Source organism: Cetorhinus maximus, chromosome 10 (genome assembly GCF_964194155.1).
Source record: "Cetorhinus maximus chromosome 10, sCetMax3.hap1.1, whole genome shotgun sequence".
NCBI lineage: Eukaryota > Metazoa > Chordata > Chondrichthyes > Lamniformes > Cetorhinidae > Cetorhinus > Cetorhinus maximus.
The window spans coordinates 53656003-53674953 of record NC_135888.1 but is presented as its reverse complement, the minus strand read 5'-3'; the positions used below and the strand labels follow the sequence as shown (position 1 = coordinate 53674953).

The 18951-nt window shown below is 42.3% G+C and overlaps 1 protein-coding gene across 1 annotated transcript in view; it reads right to left on the bottom strand.

Annotated features, from left to right (window-relative positions):
• The window catches only part of lcp2a (lymphocyte cytosolic protein 2a), a 156121-nt gene that overhangs the window by 93296 nt on the left and 43874 nt on the right, over window positions 1-18951 (bottom strand). Inside the window, exon 4 of the mRNA XM_078550495.1 lies at window positions 5150-5215. Coding sequence (XP_078406621.1) covers window positions 5150-5215 — 66 coding nt within the window. The remainder of the gene's footprint in view (window positions 1-5149; window positions 5216-18951) is intronic.

Below are 18951 nucleotides of genomic sequence, written 5' to 3'. Positions count from 1 at the left end.
GCGCGAATGTTACTTGCCACTTGTCAGCCCAAGCTTGGATATAGTCCAGGTCCTGCTGCATTTGGACATGGGCTGCTTCAGTATCTGAGGAGTCACGAATGGTGCTGAACATTGTCCAATCATCAGCGAACATCCCCACTTCTGATCGTATCTTGGAGGGAAGGTCGTTGGTGAAGTAGCTGAAAATGGTTGGGCTTAGGACGCTACCCTGAGGAACTCCTGCAGTGATATCCTGGAGCTGAGATGACTGACCTCCAATGACCGCAACCATCTTCCTTTCAGCTAGGTATGACTCCAACCAGCAGAGAGCTTTCCCCTGATTCCCATTGACTCTGGTTTTGCTAGGGCCCCTTGGTGCCATACTCAGTCAAACACAGCCTTGATGTCAAGGGCAGACTTTGTCTCCACAATGACTGTGCGGTGGTCACTGCTACCGATACTGTCATGGACAGATGTATCTGCTGGAGACAGGTTGGTGAGGATGAGGTCAAGTATGTTTTTCCCTCTTGTTGGTTTCCTCACCACTTGCCGCAGACCCAGTCTAGCAGCTATGTCCTTTAGGACTCGGGCAGCTCGGTCAGTAATGGTGCTACCGAGCCACTCTTGATGACAGACATTGAAGACCCCACCCAAAGTACATTTTGTGCCTTTGCCACCCTCAGTGCCTCCTCCAAGTGCTGCTCAACATGGAGGAGCACTGAAACAAAAACAGAATTACCTGGAAAAACTCCACTGATGCTGCCAGACCTGCTGAGTTTTTCCAGGTAATTCTGTTTTTGTTTTGGATTTCCAGCATCCGCAGTAGCTTTTTGTTTTTATGGAGGAGCACTGATTCATCAGCTGAGGGAGGGCAGTACGTAGCAATCAGCAGGAGGTTTCCTTGCCCATGTTTGACCTGGTGCCATGAGACTTAATGGGGTCCGGAGTTGATGTTGGGGACTTCCAGGGCGACTCCCTCCCAACTGTATACCACTGTGCTGCCACCTCTGCTGATGTCCTGCCGGACATACCCAGAGATGGTGATGGTGGTGTCTGGGACATTATCTGTAAGATATGATTCCATCAGTATGACTATGTCAGGCTTTTGTTTGACTAATCTGTAAGACACTCTCCCAATTTTGGCACTAGTCCCCAGATGTTAATCAGGAGGACTTTGCAGGGTGGACTTTGCTGTTGTCGTTTCTGGTGCCTTGGTCGATGCCAGGTGGTCCATCCGGTTTCATTCCTTTTTTGTGACTTTGTTGCGATTTGATACAATTGAGTGGCTTGCTAGGCCATTTCAGAGGGCAGTTAAGAGTCAACCACATTGCTGTGGGTCTGGAGTCACATGTAGGCCAGACCAGGTAAGGACGACATTGGTGAACCAGATGGGTTTTTAACAACAATAGATTCATGGTCATCATTAGACTTTTAATTCCAAATTTTTATTGAATTCAAATTCCACCATCTGCCATGGCGGGATTCAAACCTGGGTCCCCAGAGCGTTCCCCTGGGTCTCTGGATTACTAGTCCAGCAACAATACCACTACACCATCGCCTCCTCCTGCTTGCCACGCCCCAGACAGTTGCAACCCATTATGCCTCTGTCTCTTACACCCACATCCATTACAGTCCCACTTTTTACACCCCCGCCCAATACACTCCCATTCATAACACCCCTACTCATTACATCAAAACTCATTGCACACCCACTCGTTATACTTCCACCCATTTTACACCCTGCCCATTACACCCCTGCTCGTTACACCCCTGCTTGTTACACCCCCGCCCATTACACTACTGTCCTTTAAGCCCTCGCCCGTTATGACTCTGCTTGTTACATAACTCAAGATCTACTTGAAGAGGGCTAATTTTCAGAGTTATGGGGAGAAAGCTGGTGAGCGGGACTAATTTAAAAGTTCTTTCAAAAAATCATGATTGGTTGGATAGTTGCCCTCTGTGATGTACGAGTCAATGATTGTCTGATTATTTTGAAGAACAGCAGGGGCATTCTCCCCAATGTCGTGGTTGATAATTATCCCCAAACCAACTTCACTAAAAGGCAGATTATCCAATTATTATCACATTGTTGTTTGTGGGAGCTTGCTGTGCACAAACTGGCTAATGTATTTCCTGCATAACAACAGTGGGTGCACCTCAAAAGTACTTTATTAGCTGGAAAGTGCTTTGGGATGTCCTGAGGCTATGAAAGGTGCTGTGTAAATGCTAGTGTTTCTTCTTTCTTTGAATAGAAATAGAGGGAGAACACAGACTGACGGGAAGGTGAAAACAGTCAGAAGGAACTACACTGGTGGAATTCCAGTTGGGAATTCCTCTTTCCTGGAACAGATAGCAAACTCCATGTAGCTTCCCTTCCACATCAACATGCAGGCAACTTATCTTCACAAGCCCACTCTATATCTGCCCCTTCCTCTTTTTAAGGTGCTTCCCTTCTTTAGGTTGTTTCCAACCAAAACTACTGACCCCCAATCAAGAGGCAAAGGAGCATGAAGACTAAAACAAAAACAAAAATAGCAGGAAAAACTCAGCAGGTCTGACAGCATCTGCGGAGAGGAACACAGTTGACATTTCGAGTCCGTATGACTCTTCATTAGAACTAAAGAAATATAGAAATGAGGTGAAATATAAGCTGGTAGACGGGGGTGGGACAGGTAGAGCTGGATAGAGGGCCAGTGATAGATGGAGGCAAAGAAGAGATTGCCAAAGATGTCATGGACAAAAGGACAAAGGGGTGTTGATGGTGGTGATATTATCCAAGGAATGTGCTAATGGGGACATTAAGGGTAGCAAGCAGCACAAGCAAGTGGCACGAAGACTAACCTTGTACTAAAACTGCCCCACCAGACTGTGTGGTCAGATGGGGTCTCCAAGGTTTATACTGTCACTTTGCTTTTCTTTTCCTTGCTGTGTGCAACTCTTTGATTGTCGATGCCATTCTGATAATAGTATGAGGTGTTGTAGGATTTCTCACGAGAAATACAACTTGACCTTCTTTATAGAGTGTGACCCTCTCGATTTCCTTGTTTGTGAGGAGTGGTGTCCGGGTGGAGAATGAAGATGAGACACACCATTCCCGCTCACAGATTGTGAAAGGTCATATGACTGAACAGGTTACTGCCAAAGACTAATTCGCCAGGAAGTCCAGGTCGGGCGACCAAGATTTGTAAAACGGCGATTGTCACTGTAACAGCTGATAATGACATCCAAGACATTTAAAATGAAAACAAAAAGTAACTCAAAGTTCCTGCATCTCCAGCTTGCTGAAATCAGTGAGGTTTGGCTGCAAAACTTTTGTTGGCTTTTGCCAAGTCCTGGATTCCACAGGTTGTACATCTGACATTCATGAACAGTATCTCCGTTAATATTGCACGGTAGCTAATCCTTTCATTCTCATGTTTCCAAGATGGAGTTCCTGGATCGGACAAGTTCAGAGTTTAGGTGGGATAACAACAAAAGTCCGTAAAGCAAATCGATGATTCACCTCAATGTCTACCAAATCATCTAGACTGGAAATGATTCACTCATTGAGTCAGCCATTCACCACACAGTGACTAACACAGGATCTTGTACTACATAAACCATCAATTGTTGCATCATGTGAAAACCAACTAAAGTCACAACCTTCAAGCCTTTTTTCTCCTGGTTCCTCAATGAACTGAGAAACATTTTCATCATCCCTTGGTCTTCTCAGCTAGTTCAGTGTGAACCATTCCACTATGGCAAGCGTCTCTGGGCTGGTCAGCAGAATATCTGCTGGGGTGGGATTGGGGGTGGGGAGGTGCAGTGTTTGCTGGTCACTATACAGTGACCCTGGCTGGAAATTGTGAATGTGGTGGTCAGGTAAAACTTCTCTGCTGTTACTTTTATGGCCAAATATGTTTCTGATGCTCACCAGCGGGAAGCATACTTGAAGAATGGCCACATTACAACATTTAAATAGCACTTTTAACATAATAAAGCATTCCAATGTGCTTCAAAGGAGCAACTTGACACTCAGCTTCATAAGGAGATATTGAAGCAGTGGACCAAAAGACTGGTCAAGGAGTTAGATTTCAAGGAGAGTCTTAAGGGAGGAAAGTGAGTTAGAGAGGCAGAGAGGTGTAGGGAAGGAATTCCGGAGCTTGGGGCCTTGACAACTGAAGACACGGCCACCAATTAAAATTGGCTAATATTTCTCTTTCAACCAACATCATGAAAACCGATTATCTGGTGGCTTATTTCAAAGCTATTGTGGGATCTTACTGTGTACAAATTGAATGTCACATTTCCTGTTTTACGACAGTGGCAAATTTTCAATGTTACTTCATTGGTTGTAAAATGCTAAAGATATTCTGTGATCGTGGAATATAAATGTAAGGGCTTTCTTGAGTTCATTTTGAAAAGCTGTCCTTTGTTGCAAGTTTAATCAATTCTGTGCTTCCAGAGGAGCTTATGATACACCCTTTAAGCACTGCTGAGTCCAGGTGGGTAAATTGTGTGGGAACAATTGGAGAGTCTTATGTACAACAGGATTTCCATTTGCATGTTTGAATTGGTTCCTGCCTGTTTTGGGATAGGGGGCATTGCTCACCTGTTACCCAGCCCTCTTTAGAATCAGGCAGAATGAGTGTTGGTGGGAATGGGCACAGGGACCACACCCAGCCCCATCATGTTCAAGGCTTCCTCCATCTGATGGTTCTTTCTGATCATTGAGGTTGGGCAATGGGAGTGCAGGTAATGGAGGCTGCACAGTAACATCTGGTTAAAATAGTTCAACACCCCGATAGATAAAACCTTTAAGGTCAAGAAGATCCCACTATACTCAGCTCACTAATCTCCAATTGGATAGATGTAAAGTCACACGGGGTAGGGAGTGGTAAAATCAGCTCCCTTTCCCTTCTCTTGGCATTCTTGGTACTTTCAATGGCGACATCTATAATGTGGCAGGTTCAAAGGCAGGCGGATGGGAATGGACAGAGGAACATGATCTAAGTCAGGAACAGAAGCAGGGAGGTTTACATCTCATCTTCAGCCTTGCTTTTGGGGATTCCACCTGAAACATGGGCCTATTTAGCCCCTCATAGGCTGAGTGACGTGCTCTGTTTCCCAACGTCCCTGAATTCCATATTTCCTACATTTTTCTATCATCACATTAATATTGCTCTTTTACCTCTTCTGGAAGAAGCTTCTTTTTTCCTCCCTTTTGTTGATCTCCTGGCACAGCTGATGAATCTGCCTATAAACCAGAAAATAAAATACTTTAAATGGAGAATACATCAAAAGGATCACAAATATTGTTGGTAAAGGGTCATAGAAAGCAAGGTAGATTCTCCAAATTGATAACAGAAGCTGTTGCAACTATATCAGAGCAATTTTTATGGTGAAGGTTTTCCTACATTTGCCACAGAGTATCACTATCACCTGTATCACTGTCACCATTATCACTGTCACAATAATCACTATCAACTGTATCGCTGTCACCAGTATCACTGTCACCATTATCGAAATCACCATTATCACTGTCACAATTATCACTACCACCTGTATCACTGTCACCGTTGTCACTGTCACAATTATCACTATCACCTGTATCACTGTCACCAGTATCACTGTCACCATTATCGAAATCACCATTATCACTGTCACAATTATCACTACCACCTGTATCACTGTCACCGTTGTCACTGTCACAATTATCACTATCACCTGTATCACTGTCACCAGTGTCACTGTCACCATTATCACAGTCACCTATATCACTGTCACCAGTATTACTGTCACCATTATCACTATCATCTGTATCACTGTGACCAGTATCACTATCACCAATATCACGGTCACCAGTGTCACTATCACCAGTGTCACTGTCACTAGTATCACTGTCACCATTATCACTGTCACTATTGTCACTGTCACAATTATCACTATCACCTGTATCACTGTCACCAGTGTCACTGTCACCATTATCACTGTCACCATTGTCACTGTCACAATTATCACTATCACCTGTATCACTGTCACCAATATCACTATCACCATTATCACAGTCACCAGTATCACAGTCACCATTATCACTGTCACCATTATCACTATCACCTGTATCACTGTCACCTGTATCACTGTCACCATTATCACAGTCACCTACATCACTGTCACCAGTATTACTGTCATCATTATCACTATCATCTGAATCACTGTGACCAGTATCACTATCACCAATATCACTGTCACCAGTGTCACTATCACCAGTGTCACTGTCACCAGTAATATTGTCACCAATATCACTCTCACCAGTATCACTGTCACCAGTATTACTACCACCAGTGTCACTATCATCTGTATCACTGTCACCAGTATTACTGTCACCATTATCACTATCACAATTATCACTATCACCTGTATCATCGTCACCGGAATCATTGTCACCATTATCACTGTCACAATTATCACTATCACCTGTATCACTGTTACCAGTATTACTCTCGTCATTAAGGCCGTCACCATTATCACTATCATTTGTATTGCTGTGACCAGTATCACTATCACCAGTATCACTGTCTCCAGTATCATTGTCACTGGAATCACTGTCACCAGTATACTGTCACCAATATCACTGTCACCAGTGTCACTATCATCAATGTCACTGTCACCAGTATCACTGTCACCGGTATCACTGTCACCAGTATTACGACCACCAGTATCACTATCACCAGTATCACTGTCTCCAGTATCATTGTCACTGGAATCACTATCACCAGTATACTGTCACCAATATCACTGTCACCAGTGTCACTATCATCAATGTCACTGTCACCAGTATCACTGTCACCGGTATCACTGTCACCAGTATTACGACCACCAGTATCACTATCACCTGTATCATTGTCACCAGTATCACTGTCACCATTATCACTGTCACAATTATCATCATCAACTGTATCACTGTCACCAGTATCACTGTCACCATTATCACTATCACCTGTACCACTGTCACCAGTATCACTGTCACCATTATCACTGTCACAATTATCACTGCCACAATTATCATAGTCACCAGTATCACTGTCACCATTATCACTGTCACTATTATCACTATCACCTGTATCACTGTCACCAATATTACTCTTGCCATTAAGATTGTCACCATTATCACTATCATCTGTATCACTGTGACCAGTATCACTGTCACCAGTATTACTATCCATCAGTGTCACTGTCACCAGTATCACTGTCACCAGAATCACTCTCACAAGGATCACTGTCACAATTATCACTATCACCTGTATCACTGTCGCCATTATCACTGTCACTATAATCACTGTCGCAATTATCACTATCAGCTGTATTACTGTCACCAGCATTACTGTCACCATTATCACGATCACTTGTATCACTATCCCCAGTATCACTATCACTGCCACCATTATCACTGTCACAATTATCAATCACCTGTATCACTGTCACCAGTATCACTCTCACCAATATACCGTCACTAGTGTCACTATCACCATTATCACTCTCACCAGTATCACGGTCACCAGATTATTTACAGGATGAGATGCGAGAAGATCCTTCATCTCCTCTGCCCCAACAGGTCAGCTTCAGCACAGTTGGATGCTGTTGCGTTTGCAGTGTTCCACCAGTTCCTCTCAGGTCAGACAGATCCCGATGGGACTGAGGAGTGTACACCTCACTCTGTGACCTTAATTCTAATCCTCGAGGCGGGTCCGGAAAATTCTCGGCACGCCAAGGCCGGGTCTTTATTGCCCGGGGCTGGGGGCTGGGGGCGTGCGGATGCTGGCTGGAGTCGGCAAGCCGACCTGGGAAAAAGTTGGGAGGCAGCCAGAGGGGCTGCCGAGTGCAGAGGCAGGTTGTTTGAAAGGTCTCTCTCGCTATCCTGGGACTTCAACGCCGTTAAAATAAAAACACCAAGGCCCTCCAGCTCCCACCTCTCACAACTTCTCACCCTCCCCATACTCATCCATGTTTCTTCATGCACCACCACCACCCGCCCCACCCCACCCCCCATGCCCCCTCATGCCCCAGTCAGCTATTGCGTGACCTCGCTGTGAAATTGCCTCTTTATTGCCTAGTTCTGTTCACTTCTGTATTGATGGCACACATTGATCAAATAGAAGAGATTGATATCCTGATAGCTGGGTTTGGATTTCAATAATGAAAGGACAGTGTGCTTTCACAGACCCTTACTGAAATGATTTCAAACATTTCCTGAAGAGTCTCACCAACATTTGAGGTACATTGTAAGGTTTTTAATGTACCTTTTCTTTCCTGAAAACACTGATTCTTTTCTGGGAATGTAGTTCCACAGGCACCTGTTGCTCTTTAATGGTCACTCTTTGACTCGGAGCCCTCCCCAAGCTTTCTAACTGGCCAAGTGATTCAAAATAGGTGTTCAATCATTGCACATGAAATTTCCAATTTTGCAGTCACATTAGGGACTGAGGTTTTTGTGCAGACGACTCTCATATTTATCCCTCATCCAGTCTTCATTCATTGCAGAATAAGTAAAAGATACACTGCAGGAACCCATGCAAAGCTCTTCAGCAGCACCTTCCAAACCCACAACCAGTACCACCTAGAAGGGCAAGCGCAGCAGACTCACGGGAACACCACCACCTGCAAGTTCTCCTCCAAGTCATTCACCATACTGACTTGGAAATATATCACCGTCCCTTCACTGTCGCTGGGTCAAAAACCTGGAACTCCCTTCCTAACAGCACTGTGGGTGCACCTACATCACATGGACTGCAGTGGTTCAAGAAGGCAGCTCACCGCCACCTTCTCAAAGGCAACTAGGGATGGGCAATAATTGCTAGCCTAGCCAGCAATGCCCACATCCCATGAAAGAATTAAAAAAAGCTATAAGAACATATGAACAGCAAGAGGCCATTCAGCCTCTCCAGCCTGGTCCATCATTCAGTTAGATTAAGACTGATGTTTTATCTTAAATTATCAATCGCGTGATAGTGGTTCAGCAGCTCAAGCTCATTTGACAGACCTGCCCATTGACTCAATGGGCATAAAAATAGCAGAGATGTCAAACAAGCTGGCGAATTTCCATCTCCTATTTTACACAGCCAGTTTGACACTGTTTTGTCCTCCTGTTTCATGATGCACCACAACACTTAAACAGTTCACAAGTGCTTTTAGTGAAATATCTGGAACCTTTCTAAATGAGTTTTAATGTGTTAGGAGAGAGTCATTAGCAATGTCAGCTGTCAGCTAATGTTAATATTCAACCTGCTTATGAGCGGAACATTTACATGCTAGCAGGCACATGTGGAATTCTCATTTCCCTGGCCTATGGCTATTATTGAGCTGCTGGCACTGCCTTGACATTGTAACTTGGACTACCAGCCATCCATTAACCTCAACAGTTAAAGCACGAAATACAGGCTGACACTCCAGTACAGTACTGAGGGAGTGGGAGTGCTGCACTATCCGAGATGCCGGCTTTTGATTCAGAAGCTAAACCAAAGCTCTGTCTTGTCTTCTGGGTGGACATGAATGAGCCCTTGGCTCTATTTTGTAGAAGAGCAGGTGAGTTCTCCCCGGTGCCTTGGCCGATATTTATCCCTCAAACAGCATAACTGAAACAGATTATCTCATGGTTGTCATGTTGCTGTTTGTGGGATCTTGCTGTGCATGAATTGGAATGTTCTGAGGTTACGAGAAGCAGTCTATAAAGCTATATTTAAGCCTGACATACCATGACAGCAAATCTCCTGGGAGCTACAGGTAGGACAGGACAAGACATGTAAAGGGAAATCTTCCTTTCTTTCTATTATTCTGTAAGCATTAGCTCTATAACGATTACATTAGAATAATTAAGTGAATTAACCTAGTCAATTAATAAGTTCAATAAACAGTATTGATTTCACTGACCATCTCATGGTTATCTTGGCAAAACAGCCAAGAATTGCAGAGATTTTGTTTCTATCAGCAACTTTTTCAAATACTACTTAATGTGGTTCAAGGAGGCAGCTTACCACCACTTATATAAATCTGAATTTGTTAGAAACAGTTCAGAGAAGGTTCACTTGATTGATACTTGGGATGAAATTGTTATTTTCTGAGGAAAGGTTAGATAGGTTGGGCCTTTATTCACTGAAGTTTAGAAGAATGGGAGATAATCTTATTGAGACATATAAAATCCTGAGGGGACTTGACAGAGTGGATGCTGAAAGGGTGTTTCCCTTCATGGGATAATCTAGAACTAAGGGATACAGTTTAAAAATAAGGGGCCTCCCATTTAAGATGGAGATGAAGAAAAATTTTTCTCTCAGAGGGTTGTGAGTCTTTGGGCCTCTCTTCCCCAGAGACCAATGGAGGCAGGGTCATTGAATATTTTTAAGGCTGAGGTAGGTAGATTTTTCACTAACAAGGAGTTATTGGGGGTAGGCAGATTGTGGAGTTGAGGCCACAGGCAGATCAGCCATGATCTTATTATTGAATAGTGGAGCAGGCTCGAGAGGCTGAATGGCCCCGGGGTCATTGAATATTTTAAATATTTTTTACATTTTAAATATTGAATATTTTAAAATATTCTGGTTAGGCAAGGGAATCAAAAGTTGTCGGAGGTAGATGGAAATGTGGAATTCGAAACATAAACAGATCAGCCATGATCTTATTGAATGACGGAGCAGGCTTGAAGGGTTGAATGGCCTACTCCTGCTCCTAATTTGTATGTTCGTATGTTTTTCAAGGGCAATTAGGGATGGGCAAACAATGTTAGCCTTGCCGGTGACTCTCGCATGAACGAATAAAACAAAATAAATAAAATCATCAAGTACACCCTTACAATCTCATACAATTAAGCAGAATTAGAAATCACTGCTATTGTCTCCATCACTGGTAACTTCAACAGAAATGCCATTTTTATAGTCTCCTTTACACAGGAAGACTGAATAGCCATAGCCCACTAATATCTATCTACCTTGATTTCCTCCACAACGAGCCTCTGATAGTCACTGATGTCATCGGAAGTCTAGCAGTCAGAGGCTTGCATTCAACATCAATTTGTATTCATATCACACCTTTTACAAAGTAAAAAGCCCTATGGGTCAGTTTAGCACTGAGCCACATGAGAAAACCAAAAGCTTGGTCAAGGAGATAGATTTTAAGGGGCATTTTAAAGGAGGAAAGAGAGGTCAAGATGCAGACGGGAATTCTGGAAGTTAGGGCCTAGACAGCTGAAAACATGGTCACCAATGGAGGAGCGATTAAAATTAGGGATGTTCAAGAAGCAGGAACTGGTGGAGCACAGAGATCTCAGAGTGTTATCTGGAGGCGATTACAGAGCTGGAAAAGGGATGATTGAAAAGGCAGTGGACGTGTTTGAAACTGTGAGTAAGAATTTTAAATTTGAGCTGCTGGCGGACCAGAAGCCACTGTGGATCAGCGAGTAGAGAGGTGATGGGTAAATGGCACTTGCATCAGGAAGCAGAGATTTTGATGACCTGAAAGCATATGAAGGATGCAAGGTGGAGAGATTAGCCAGGAGAGAATTGCAATAATTGAGTCTAGAGGTAGCGAAATAACCTCTGACTCTGACAGTAGATTTACAAATATTCAACCCTTCATTGTCATCAGAGCTGCAGAGTTTATCTCCTTTGTGCTTTCAGATGCAGCTGGCAGTGAGAATGCTGTGGAGACATATTATCAGAATAAAACCATTCTTGGTGTTAGTGCCTTTGAGGGGCAGTAGATGGGACTTACCTCATGGTTATTAATTACATATTCATTGTATTTAAATATATGCAGGTGGTGGGTATTAGCTGGGGATTTGCTTGTCCTCCTGTAAATAGGAACAGACTGAAACTGGTGGTTTGGGTAGGGGGCACACATTTATAATGTATATCACTGTAAATAAATGCTTATGGACATGGAGAAAGATTGGCTTGAGTTATATCCTTCACCATCTGGTTCTCTTGAATATATAATGGTTACTTAATGACTATATTCAGGTGTTACAATTGTTCCCAATTCTCCTGGGCTAAGGTGAAGAAAGAAAGCAGCAATGGATCAAACACTGCTCTGAAGAAGAGTCATGTGGACTTGAATCACTAACTCTATTTCTCTCTCCACAGATGCTATCAGATCTGCTGAGCTTTTCCATCATTTTCTGTTCTTACTGCAATATATTAGCAGCATTTCCAGCTCCAATTTAGTTATTGAGACTTTGTGATGTGGACAGTAGTTGGTAATGCCTGTTGAAATGAAACATTAAGCAGCCTCTATCGTGGACATCAGTTGTGAGGTTTCTAGGCTCATGTGCTGATGGGAGTGAGCCAATGTTTTCTAAAGGTGGGACGAAGTATCCTTGTCACTAACCAAAGTTGACGAAACATCAGTGTCAGGAACTTCTTCATGGTGTCTCCTGCTTCCAGCCAGAATGATAATGTCACTGGATTAGTAATCCAGAGGCTCAGGCTAATGCTTTGGGGGCACTGGTTCAATTCCCACCTTGGCAGCTGGTGGAATTTAAATTCAATTAAGTAATAAAAATCTGGAATTGGAAGTTAGTCCCAGTAATGGTGTCATTTAAAAAAAATCTGGTTCACTAATGTCCTTTAGGGAAGGAAATTTGCCATCCAGGCCTGGTCTAGCCTAATGGCCGAGCAAAACACTCAGTTCAAGGGCAATTAGGGATAGGCAAGGAATTCTGGCCTTTGCAGCAACACCCACACCCCATGAAACAATAAAAACAACACTTCGGCCATTTAATCAGTTTCTGCCCTCCACCCCCTTTCCCTAACTCTGTACTTGCTGAGAATCTGTTCATCTCTCACATCTCCCAATTCTGATCATTGACCTGAAATGTTAAAGCTCTGTTTCTCTCTCCACAGAGACTGCCTGACCTGCTAAGTGCTTCCATTGTAGAATGATCCGGTGTAGAAGGATGCTATTCGGCCCATCAGACCAGTGTCAGCTCTTTGTAAGAGCTATCCAATTAGTCCCATATCCCTGCTCTTTCCCCATAGCCCTTTAAACTTTTCCTTTGATTATATGTCCAATTCACTTTTGAAACTTACCATCTAATCTGCTTCCACCACCTTTTCAAGCATGGCATTCCAGATCACAGCAACTCACTGTATTTTTTCCTCTTTTCTCCATTCATTCTTTTGTCAATTATTTTAAATCGGTGTCCTCTGGTTACCAACACTTCAGATAGCCAAGAGGTGAAGAATATAACTCAAGCTTAAGTTTTGAAAACTTATAAGTTCTTAGTGTAGAGCCATACATTATAAACTTTCACCTCTAAAACCAACACTAAGGTTAGAGTCTGTTCTTATATTCAGGAGCACAAGTTGATTCCCAGTTAATGCTCATTACCTGATCCAACTGAACACCCAATTAGTGAAGAATTAACACGTTCCCTTTACTCTTTTTAAATAAAAATTAAACTTTATACATACAACCAAAATAATCAATGACTTAGAACATAAGAACATAAGAAATAGGAGCAGGAGAAGGCCATTCAGCCCTTCGAGCCCATTCTGCCATTCAATGAAATCATGGCTGATCTTCTACTTCAACATCATTTTCCTGCACTATCCCTGTATCCCTTTATGTTTTTAATATTTAGAAATCTATCATTCTCTGTCTTGAACATACTCAATGATTGAGCCTCCCCAGCCCTCTGGGGTAGAGAATTCCAAAGATTCACCACCCTCTGACTGAAGAAATTCCTCCTCATCTTAGTACTAAATGGCCTGCCCCTTATTCTGAGACTATGTCCCCTGCTTCTAGACTCACCAGCCAGGGGTGTTATATGTTATTATGTCTTTTTGTGTTCAAAGCATTACATTGTGTTGCACCCACTTCTAGAACCCTTAACAATTTCTTCATACATTAGTGAAAGAAGCTTGGCCTTGCATCTACCCATTTAATTTTAGAGATTTCCTTTCCAGTCTTTGTTTCAAGCCAATCCATACTTAACTCCAACACATCAAAACTATCATCTGATCTAGTCTGAGCACACAACGTGTTCAACCAAGTAATCAAGCTGTACAATTCCTCTGTTTCTTCCTTAAATGCAGCATTATCATTCTGTGATGATTCGGTATGATTAACCAGGATAGAAGTTTTCTAAATAGGATTGTTGATTTAAAGTTATTTACAACCTTCATTTAATATCTAAGCCATTATATTTAAAAGCCCCACAGACCTAACTTCCAACGTTAACTTCTACTCCAATCTTATTTACAACACATTTCTCAAATTCCACAGTCCCACTCCATAAGAAATCATCAACATGGATCATGAAGGTGCCTGAAAGTTTCTCTTTATGACATCAATAACATACTGTAGGATCTGCTTAAGTTGGATCTAGTTGGACATAAACTATTTCAGCAAAACGGACGTCAGCATAAAATACCACATCCTGGAAGCATGATTCAGGCCATAGGGGTAATTGTTCATTTCCATAGTTTCTCTTCAGCTGCCTCTTTGAGCAGTTTCAGAGACATTTCTCCCTGAACAGCATTGTCCTGCAGAAATGTGGCTTTTCTGTTGATTAATCTACACTCCCATGACTTTAGCCAAAACAGCTAAAAAGATTTTGGAGATTACTTTTCCAGCTTTGGGAGAGTACACACTAACATCTGCATCATCCAGTTACACTTCAAAATCCCCAGCAATTAGCTTCATTTTAGCTTTATAAGTCCCAACTGCAAGGACTTTTCACCAATGTGACAAAGCTGCTTGCCCCTTATCTGGCACCTCAGAATAACTCCAAGCTCTCTCCAGCTTTGTTTCTGCCTCTCTTATTAGTTTATCCTCAAGAGCAGCCACCAAAACTTCACAGTCATGAGGACTCTTACTTCCAGATCTGTTCCAAGCCTGTTGGATGGCCTTTATTTCATTGTCTAATCTATTCAAGCTATGTCCCTACTTGCACTTTTATATCTGGTTGGACTACTACAATGAGATCTCTCTTATACTATCGGAGGATCTTTCTCTGGCACGTGATTGTTTTCTGTCACAAGATTCACTTTCATACTCATTGTCAGTACTCACACTGCACTTTCTTACTCCTCACTCTTTCATCCCATTCAGCCAGTCCTTGGACCTCACTACTTGACCATCAGACTGAACAATCAGCCAATATTTAAACTTACCAGTAGCTTTTCCTGCATGTCCCACAATTGTTGCATCCCTCCATTCACTAGATCCCTCTGGAATAAATGTCACCCACACACCCACTCTAGGCAATTGTCCAGTGTGTCACAGAATCACACAGTGCAGAAGAGGCCCTTCAGCACATCGAGTCTGCACCGACACGTGAGAAACACCTGACTACCTACCTAATCCCATTTATCAGCACTTGGCCCATAGCCTTGAAATTCTGGCCCAGATTTTTATTGAATCTGCCATGGTGGGATTCAAAACCAAGTCCCCAGAACATTACCCTGCGTCTCCAAATTACCAGTCCAGTGACAATACCACTATGCCACCGCCTCAACATTATCATTCACATGACCCTAAGTATACCAGTCTTTCCAGGACCTCCTCCCTTTCAATTTTCACACTATCCATTGCTTCTACTGAGACAGAATTATTTTCAGGAGATGACCACTATCCAGCCCTTGGTCTATTATATTCTGTTCCTCAGGGGCATTGTCACAAAAACCCTGAGAAGCTGATAGAAATAAATAAGGCACCTTGTACCTCAAGTGTTCATGCGTTTTTGTGACAATGGTCCTGAGGAACAGAATACAATAGACCAAGGACTGGATAGTGGTCATCTGAAATTAATTCTGTCTCAGCAGAAGCAATGGATAGTGTGAAAATTGAAAGGGAGGAGGTCCTGGAAAGACTAGTATACTTAGGGTCATGTAGTGATAATGACACACAGGACAGTGATATCACAGCCAAGGACTAATTGCCTAGAGTGGGTACTTGAGATGAGATTTTGTAATTTCTTCTGATTAATCATGAGCTTTAACTGTTTTATTATCATATTTAGTCATACCATCACAATTTATTACCTTACCAAGGCCTTTCCATGCCCTATGACCCTCCCTTTTCTTCTTCCTCAGTTCTCTGCCGGAAGGCAGGTCCTTGGCAATTATTCGCCAAACCACAGTGCCATGATTTTTTTTACTGTGGGTAGGGCCTGGAAGCAGGCCCTGAGTCAACCTCAGCTAGAATGGGGATTGGACCTCATGTTGTTGGTGTTAACCTGGTCCATGTGCTACCATTTGGCCAACTGAGCTAACTGGCCTGCCACTCCCTCCTTTATAATACACTAAACTCTCCTGAATTTAATTCTGTCTTAGAGAAAGCAGAAGCAATGGATAGAGTGAAAATTGAAAGGGATGTAGGGGGGAAGTGAGGAAAACTGTTTTTACACAGTGAATGGTAATGGCCTGGAACTTGCTGCCCACAAGGGTGGTGGAAGCAAAAATTATCAATGATTTCAAAAGGAAATTGGATGGTCTGTAGGGATGGAACAGGGGAGTGGAACGAACTGAACTGATTCATGTAGAGCCAGCATAGGTTTGTATGGCTGAATGGCCTCCTTCTGTGCCCTAAATGACTCTGTGAATTTTCTTCAAGACCTCAGACTAGTTGAACATTTATTTTCCTGCATATGAAGCATTCAAATGTACTGAAAGTATGGAACTAATTATAGTGCTTCTAGAACAGGAGGACTATCACACAGCACAGAAGAGACAACTTAGGATTTCACCCTTAGACTTATTGATAAGGACTATACCCTCCAACCACCTGGAGTGAATTCTTCGCATGAATCACCCATGCCAGGAAGATTGTTAACTTGCAATCTGGTTGATCAGCTAAAATTTTATGCATCGATCACCACAGAATTTCTTTCATTGAGTCCATTGCTAAAAGGACTGTCAGCTACCGTATTCATGACCATAATGTTCATGTTTTCACACATACCTCTGAACTCATTATTGACAAATTCCTCTCCATTATCAGTCAGCAACTCCACTGGTGCACCAAGTCCAGTCCCTAATCATTTCTCCATGATTCAGTCTGTAATAACCCTTTTGTCTTTACTATGTATTACAGAAGAGAGACTAATTCTAGTCACCAGGTCTATAAAATATAGTATGAAAATACTTCTATCTTTTTCCCATACCTTTAGATCTACAGCAACTCGTTAAAGTCACATGCCAATGGACGGTTTAAAATAGGACATGGTGGCGTCCTTCAATCTTTTTTTAACAGATTTCACACTCCTCTCTAATCTCTTTTATTAGCCTTATACATTCTTCATCAACCACACCTGCATCTTTTATCAGGATTTTTAATCTTTGACAAATAGGGTGAGAAAAGTTTGTTTATGTAACTTTGAGAGAATTTGTTTTTCCTTTGTCTCTCTGATTTTTATCACCTGATGTCATGATGAGAATCGTCAGTCCTGACTGGGTAAACTGCAGATCCAATGAGTTTCCAGAAATAATCACATTCTCATGCTCCATGTCCAATTTAATTTGTGCCTTTTGCATAGAAGGTTTACTCAACAGCAAAAGTACCTCACGAGGGATTACATTAGTACAGATAAAGTACTCAAGCTTACTCCAGCTATTTTCCATGGAATTACAACTCTCTTTAGTGACCTCAATGTATTGTGTTACGACTGGTCCCCGGGTAAGGTTCCCTCAATTTGTTATGACCCCGGATGAGATACCCCAAATTGTTATGCTCCCTGGTGAAGGGGTATGAACTGGCTCCCCTTCTTTATTCAAAGCCCTTGGTTGGTCGCAACAAGGTTAATTTTAAAAAGATCCCTTCGCTCGTGGATACCTTTTCCCAGTCCAAATTTATTTATGTTTTTAAAGGAGCCAACTTAACCAGGCTTTCTTGAGTTAAAGAAATAATGAGTTACTTAGTTACTAAAACACGAGAGAGAAAAAAATAAAAACGCAACACATATACACACAGATTAGAAATGAGAGGTGAGTCCAGAAATAAGAGTTAAAAAAGATATAAAAATCAGTCTTTGGCTGGTCCATGAGGAGTAAATAATGAAACATTGCGGCCATTAAGTTGGGTGATTCTGGTAGAGCTGACTTTGGTAGTTGAGCAGTTGGTTTGTAGATTCTTGGTTCTGCAGGTTAGCTGAAAAGAGTTGTCCTGTTTCCTTTTTGACTGCAGTGTTGCTGTCGAATGACTTGCTTTCAGCAATCAGAGAGAGAGGACTTTTTTTAACCTGCAAGAGCAGGGATGCCTAGTTGATGTTCTTCAGCTATGACCTTCACAGCACAGCCTCGCACACCAGGCCTGGAACACTGAAACTAACACACAGAACTAGGGTTGCAGTGGCTTTTAACTCCTTTTCTCGTGTATTCCTGGAAGGGAAAAAACAAACACGTCTTTCGCCCAAACCTGCTTTCTTTTCAACTCACATCATGTTCACAGTCCAGGATATAACTCACAGGAGGTGGTTTCAGCTAAGATGGCAATCAGCCTTCATTATCCCTGCAGCCACAGGAGGTTACAGTTCAGTTTTTGCATTGTATCTTTTCCTTTGCAATGTCTCTGTCTGAAGTAGGCCTTGATGCCTTTTTAGGTGTGGCATTCCGTTCTCTGGACTAGTTGGTCAAGTATAGTCCACATAGAATTTTCTAGCAAGTGGTGCTTTACAATCTCAGCCAGCTTTCGCTTATATGTTCTTTTAAAAAAAAACACGTCTTACTTAAAATTAAATATGTCCGTAAGTAATTTGGGGTGTATGATCCATGGTCATGACAATTGTCATCACCAAATCTAAAGCAAGCAGACTTTTATATTCCTTAACTTTGCATCAATCCTCACTATTTATTAAATCGAGATTACATTTTAACTAAGCTTCCCCACATACTGTTGAAGTATGTGTACTATAAAGCATTGCACAGTTGAAGGAGCCAACAGCTAACAAATTTATTGAAGGGCTAAAACTCCTTGTTTTGAATTCATCATTATCATCATTCCCAT